This window comes from Pempheris klunzingeri, chromosome 15 (genome assembly GCF_042242105.1).
Source record: "Pempheris klunzingeri isolate RE-2024b chromosome 15, fPemKlu1.hap1, whole genome shotgun sequence".
Classification (NCBI taxonomy): Eukaryota; Metazoa; Chordata; class Actinopteri; order Acropomatiformes; family Pempheridae; genus Pempheris; species Pempheris klunzingeri.
The window spans coordinates 16,043,850-16,051,223 of NC_092026.1; the positions used below are offsets into that span (position 1 = coordinate 16,043,850).

The 7,374-nt window shown below is 45.8% G+C and overlaps 1 protein-coding gene across 1 annotated transcript; it reads left to right on the plus strand.

Annotated features, from left to right (window-relative positions):
• Positions 1 to 3,870: 3,870 nt before the first annotated feature.
• Positions 3,871 to 6,430, plus strand: klf17 (Kruppel like factor 17). Its single transcript, XM_070845564.1, has 3 exons — positions 3,871 to 4,042; positions 4,158 to 5,217; positions 5,330 to 6,430. The coding sequence occupies exons 1-3, from the start codon at positions 3,968 to 3,970 to the stop codon at positions 5,503 to 5,505; spliced, it is 1,311 nt and encodes a 436-aa protein (XP_070701665.1). The 5' UTR covers positions 3,871 to 3,967; the 3' UTR covers positions 5,506 to 6,430.
• The last annotated feature ends 944 nt before the right edge of the window (positions 6,431 to 7,374 follow it).

Below are 7,374 nucleotides of genomic sequence, written 5' to 3' on the forward strand. Positions count from 1 at the left end.
TTTATCATTCCAGCTCCTAATTACTCCTGATCCTGATCACACACACGATGTGTAAATCAGCATGCTGCTAAGTATGTGGCAACCCCGCATCTCATTAGGCTATCAGCTAGCTGCTAATGGCTTCATTAGCGCTGAATGCTACTAAACCATTTAGCTGCCTTAAGCTTTTGCTTAAAAACTGGTGGCTAAACCTTTTAACACCACTGGTGGCTAACCACTTTGGCAATGACCTTTTGTTTGGTATAAAAAGTGAGTTTGTTACCATATGGGATACCGTTAAATGAGCCACGTGATTTTATTTGTACTCTATGTTGTTTTTACATCAGGAAATATACATAATATGTCAGTGTAATTCACCATTTCATCTACATTGTGCATATTTTATGAGTAATCTATATGAGGTGCAGTGTTTTGTGAGTGTTTGAATAAATCTGTTTGCCCACTGGAAACCAATAAAGCCTTAAAATCCTGTAGTCCACATTCCATCTGGCCCAGCGCAGCCATTAGGAGTCTTCCAGACTGTTTGACCCAACAGGCGTCAATCTCTGGCCTCAGGAAGAACAGAATTACTGATTACAGGGCTGCTGGCCTGATGTTATTGCTATTCTTTTTTCCCATGATTCTTCTCATCGGTTTGCGTTTGTTCTTGTTTCCTCTCCTCCCGACCTCCTTTTGATATATCTCTAGAAAGTAACTAGCCGGTCTCTGTGCTGTAGTTTTACTCACTTTTTTCCCCTCTCTAATCACTTTGTTGCTGTTTCATGCCATGCAAGGCGGCATATTTATCTAAGATAACAGTTGGGTTTCCCCCCACTTTGTGTGTGATGGAGGATAATTGCTGTTGGCGTGTGTGTGTTTGTCTCTGTGTCCCCATATTCTGCTAAACAGATTGCTCCTGGCTGTTCTGAGCACGGCTACAACACAAAGCAGTGTGTAAGTATGGACATGCGTGCCTCTGAATGAGAGGATGATTGTACAGCGCATCTGTGTGAGCATGCCAGCACACACACTTGCACGCAAGCAATGAGCTTCCGATCAAACTGGTTTACAGGGTGCAAAGTCTCAGGTTCCTCATACACGGCTGTGTGATTCCTGTGAAGGTTCCTGTAACTGTTCTGAGCATCAAAGCAAATAGGAGGACGAAGACAATAAGTCAGGTTCAGAGCCTGGATCATTTCATCCATTTATCCATTAGCTAACTATTTCAATCATTTATGCATCACTTTAAACTAACTGGCCTGTTTAAGCTACTTGATAAGCTTACTTACTCTACGGCTGTTCAGGCGACAACAGCTGACTCAATATACAGATGGATTTAATGTGTGTGTATTTTATCTAATTAGTTGAGATAGTCAGTCTTTCCAGAAAGTACCCCGTGGATTTGGAATCACTGCAGTAAGTCAATCACAATGACGGAGTACTTAATTTCAGTATTGTTGTATGAATGGAGAGGGAGCAGAGGAAGAGCGACAATGGAGAAGAACGGGTTGAGGTGGACCAGAGACGCAACATCTAGCACGTGTGCCCATGTAAGTCATCAGTATTTGAATTAGAAGCGACGAAACATCTCAAGATGCCAGGCGAGATAATGGAACGACGCTTCGGTGAACAAAAAATAAAATAGTCTAACAAAATTTTTTTTTGATTTTTCAACTTAGAAACACAGTTGAGCGAGATAAACCACTTTTTTTAATCTTTCACGTGGAAAACATTTGAGTGTATCCAGGATGAGAAGCCTTGGCTCTGTGTCCGTCTGCCTAACTGTAATCTTAAGTAATTGTGTTTAGAAAACACTTGAGCTGGAAGACTTCCTCCCTTTCAGAAAAGAGAGTCACAAAAGGAGAAACCTGAGCCCAGGGCGATCCTTTATCTGTATCTGTCTCTCTATTCTTGGCTAGTCGCTTCTTACATGACCTGGGTTTGATAATGCTCTGATAGAACAAGATAGAGGATCTCTGTGGGGGAGATGGTCGCATTTTTCTCTGGGTTTCATTTTGGATATTTACTGAATCATATTTCAGTGTGTGGATTTTTTTCTGAAGGACAATGAGACAGAAACTCTCTAATCGGCCTATTTAGTTTAGTTCTACCAAGTAGTAGGCCCAACACAAAATGTCCTGAATAAACATGACAGAAATATGATCCATAAAACAAAAGTCACTCAGCACATGAGCACAAGGGCTGCCCCGCGTCCGTGTCCTCGGCTAAGCATCTAGAGGTGACTGCAGAGTGAAAGTAGAGGAAGCAAGTGTCTAGTTTTTCCTCAGGAAAGAGTCCATTTCCACTTGGCTCGAAGACTGAACCGGAATTCGTTTTGCGTAAGCCCGGCCGGTCAAAAATAACAGAGTATAAAGGCAGAGAGCTGCAGGACGCTGCCTCTCACAGCCACTGCAGGAGCAGAGAGAGAGAGAGGAAGGCACAAAGAAGTTTAGTTTTATGTAAAATGTCGCTCTGACACTGGCTTTATTTCTTCATTGTTTGTATGTGTAAAAAATAAAAAAAAGTCAACCTACTTTTCTTTTCATTAAGCTGATGAAATACAGAAATGACCATAAAGCATCATTATTACACCAGATAGAGAAACATCTCGTGTGTTATGTGACCCACTGGACAAATGTGGACTAACAGAATTGTAAAAAAGTCCTTCACAGATGTATTTGGGTTTTCTACACCTGATAGCAGTTATTAAAACCATACCACCCCCCCCCATGACACTTCCTCCTGTCAGTGTGAGGAGGCCTTTGAACCTCTACGTAGGCCTTCATGTTGGGAAGTTACATGAACAGAAAGTGTACAATCTAAGCCATTTGGAAATGTGGAGAAGACTTTAGACTTTTCCAACCAAATCAAAATTCACCAACTTCAATAAAGAGTCAAAGATGATGATTATGATGATGATGATCCTCCCTCAGCGGCCATCCACCTGTACATTACCACGGGGGACCGCGGGGCCGCTGGGGGGAGGCTCATTACAGAAACATGTAGTCCTTTGTTGACATCCAGATTAACAGGTTGTTTCGATGAGCCGCCGTTTCACACGTTTGTGTTTGTGTTAAACATGCGCGGATCAAGTCAGGACAAATTAAGAACGTGTGAGGCACGGAGTGTTTGAAGAGGCCGGGACGAAACTGTAAAAGACATGTCTCTGCCAAACAGGCTCTCTGCTGGGTCCAGTGGCTGGAAAAAAAAAAAAGATGACAGCTTGGCTTTAAAAGATTCATATTATTTAATGTAATATTTCAAGAAATGTTGTAGCTCGAGTGGCACGGTGAGACATCCAGAAGGAGTTTTTACGCACTGGAATTTCTGACTCGGTTTCCTCATTTCCACCAGGTTTGGTGTCCCCCCCCCCCTCCTTTGAATGCCTCAGGGGGAAATGTTTGGTTTCTCGTGACAGAGAAGATGCACTGCTGCTTTTGGGGGGACTAGATGTGAAATCCTCACACCTCAAACACGCTCGTGTCTCACTAGAGGCTGAACATACAGCTGGGGAACATGTAGATTTTTACACATAACCCTCTGGTGAGGCTGAAAAAGGAGGAAAGTTGTGTCTTTAATCTCCGTCAGCGCGTGGATGCAGAGTGGTGTTCGCATCCACCCATTCACATGAAAGCATGAATGATTTTTGCTGCTCATATTTTATGCTCCTCTGTAACTTCCCTGCTCGCCGCACCTGAATGTAATTTTATGTTTGTTTGCGCTACTGGCTGTCGTGGGGGAGGTGTGTGTGTGTGTGTGTGTGTGTGTGTGTGTGCGCACGGGGAGTGGAGGGGAGGGGAGGAGGGGGGTTGAAGCCACACCTCCACCTCTGGTGAAGTAGTTATAAGCAGCTCCGTCAGCACTGTTGATACTCACACTCTGAAACCTGACCAGCTCGTCTGCTGTCATCGCTGCCAAACAGTCGCTCTATGGACAGAGAGGGAAGTCTCTTTTAAACTCTCCTTCTGTTGTCCTCTAACCGGTCGGCATGGCTGTGGCTGAAGCACTGATGCCTGCTGCCATCACATCGTTTCCAAGGATGGAAGAAAAACAGTTCGGCACTGTAAGTATATTTATTTCTGTTAAAAAGTCGTGCTTTATTATCCTGTAGGTTTTGATCATTGGTTGGTCCACAATAGACAACTTTTCAAACTTGTTCCAAATGTGCTCCTGTGCAGCAGTGCAAGGTGGATGAGTGCGCACGGAGCGGCGCAGACAACCCGCTCATCGAAGTGGAGTTCAGCATCGTGCAGTCTCCTCCCAAGGACGAGGACGAGTTGGGGAAATTCTTGGACCTCGAGTTCATTTTGTCGAACACGATCGGCTCCGACGTTGGAAGCAACAGCGGGAGCATTTCTCCGCCGCAGTGCGCGTATTCCCTGCCGGAGTCACCGGAGAGCTGCAGCGGCGCTTCTGCGGCAGACTACAGCGACCACCCTCCCGCTCATTTGGCCGCGCAGAGCTACCACGGCACCGTCAGCTTCACGGGCGGCTCGGGACCAGTGCGCAGTCTCATGGCGGAGCTTCTCACGCCAGAGATGAGCTACCCGGGAGAGAGCTCACCGGAAAGCGCGGGCAAGGCCATGGACGGGCGGGAGTACACCGAGCTGCAAGCGCTGAATCCGGTCACCATTCCCGCTCAGCACCAAGCGGCCACATCCCCCCCACCGCTTGGATACAAAATCAAAACCGAGCCTGTGGGTCAGTCTTGTATGATGGCCGCTGGTGGAGGGGACTTTATGGGGCAGATGTATGAGAGGCACCAGATGCGCTCCGTGCACCCAGCAGCTTTTACGCACCACCAGGCTGCAGCTCCAACTGGTTTCGGTGCGCACCCCATGCAGCATCCCGCGGGACGCACGGACTGTCATTTGGCGCAAATGAGCACTCACCATCCCAATCAACACCATCTCCAAAACCAGTACATGAGCGCGCCCTACCAGCAGCAGTACGCGCACCAGTCCCACTTTCAAGGACAGTACAGCCTGAACAGAGAGCCTGTCCGCGTTCACCAGCAGCACCACCCGGCCTCCATGCAGGGGATGATGCTCACGCCTCCCTCGTCGCCGTCGTTGCTGGAGTTTTACGCACAGGATGAGGTGGGGTGCGTCAAACAGAAACGAGGCCGCAGGTCGTGGGCCAGAAAACGCGCGGCGACGCACAGCTGCGAGTTCCCCGGCTGTGGGAAAACCTACACCAAGAGCTCCCATCTGAAAGCCCACATGAGAACACACACGGGTGAGCACATTAATGAGGCCAAAATCAATCTGTTTCGAGTATCAGCTATATTTGATGTTGTTCATGCACCGTGTAGCTTGTGTTCTAAAGTCCTCTCTGTCTTGTGTCTCAGGTGAGAAGCCCTACCACTGCAACTGGGAAGGCTGCGGATGGAAGTTTGCCAGGTCAGATGAGCTGACCCGTCACTTCAGGAAGCACACCGGACACAGACCCTTTCAGTGTCACCTGTGTGAGCGTGCGTTTTCCCGCTCGGACCACCTGGCCCTCCACATGAAGAGGCACATGTAGGCCGCTTTTGTGTCCAGACCCACCCCGGGATCATGCCTGGAGCATGCCAGAGGAAGCACGAGTTGGCCCCTCACTAGTGGACATTTTGTGTATCCGGCCCAAACCAATGAAACAAAACCTGAAGGGACGTAGTGTATGTGTGGTGCCTTCATACTTCATGGCATTTGATCCCCATGAGGTATCGCAAATTTGTTCCTACAGGAACTTATTATGTCTCTCAAAAGTGCCTCTCCATCAGGAAAACAGATGATTGTTGGTGGATTTTGTACATATTTGTGAATATGAATGACACTGGTTAAATTATAGTAGTCTGTATTTAAGACATTTCCTCGATCTGTCTGAAATAAGTTATTGATTGTTAGTGAGTGCCTTAACAAGACCACATATTTGCTTCCCAAAGAGGAAAACTCACTGTGGGCAGGACCCAGCGTTTTGTACATATGTAAATTGTATTTTTTTTTGTAATGTTTACATCTTATATCCTTGATACTATTCAAACCAGGTCAGGGTTTTTGACACCTTTTCATCCTGTTTCCTCAAGATGTTAGTCCACAAAATAAGATTTGTTATAGTTATAGATTTGTTAAGCATCTCAGACTTGTTTTGATCTGTGGAAGTTTGCTTGAGCAACGCCAACAAATTCAGGTACTAAAAGTCACTCTCAGTCCCAAAAAGTGAAGCGTCGACCCCACTCTCGCTTCATTCAAATGCCACTTACAGCTCAGTGCTTTCCAAGGATAAGACACACAACATGTATTTTGATATGGAAGATATCTCTTTTTAACAATGAAGAAATCCACTGCACAGCCAATGGTCAAACTGCTGTACTTGAAAAAGAGCTGCCACTCAGATGTATCATTTTTCAAGAATGAAATTATTTTTTACGTGCTTGAGGGCTCCGAAAATAAAAGTACTTTTACAAATATGTTTTGAATTGCCTTCTCATCATTTCTGTTTCTTTTTCCATTCGTTCTCCTCGCTGCACGGCCACAGACAGACACGCACACTGTAGCTGAACACAAAAGCTTAGAACCGTGAAACCTAAGTGTGTTTACTGTGTAACTGTCTGCCTGGATACACTTGTAGCACAGACAGTGACGCTGACTTCAGGGGTCATCATCCATCTAACAGAGATTGTTTTCCCAAATATAAATCCCACAATTTCAGTATTAAACACAACACATTGATCTCCAGTCTGAGCCGAGAGAAAGTGAATATCTTTGCTGTAACTGTCGTGCATTGAACATCTGCACGCGCTGCAGACGTAGTTCAGGGCTCTGAGGTCATCTGACAGTCAATGATCTATAACATGCTTTGCCATAAAGACAACAAGCATCATTACAAGCAATGGTATGACAACATGCACAGGTCAGGTGCTCCTCCAGCTTTGTGTCTCTGCTTATTAAAGGCTGCCCTCTAATGTTCATTCCCACAACAACATCTCACCTCATCCAATAGGCTGTGTGCACCAGTTTAAAGTGATTAGAGCCTGTCATGGCAGTGATGCTGCGTAGTGTTGGGTTTTATTCGATGTTATACACCCAGCAGTGGAAACCTGAAGGGAGCAGAACGTCGGTTTGTTCATGAGCGATCAATATTCATTGTTATGTTCCTCCCAAGGGAAATAACATGCAGCACACAGTCCACCCACTCTGTCTGCTCCCAGTAATGACCTTCTTAGATCTTAGACCTTCTTGAAGATATTTCACTTATAAAAGATTCAGCAGCAAAACGAGGAAAAGGATAACTAAGAATCCTAAACAAGGCCTTCAACCTGTGGTCCCAGTCAAAAAAAAAAAAAAACAGAGGGAAACGTGCTTCTTGTTTACAAAGCGCCACATTTACAACTATCTCTGCTCTCGTTTTAGC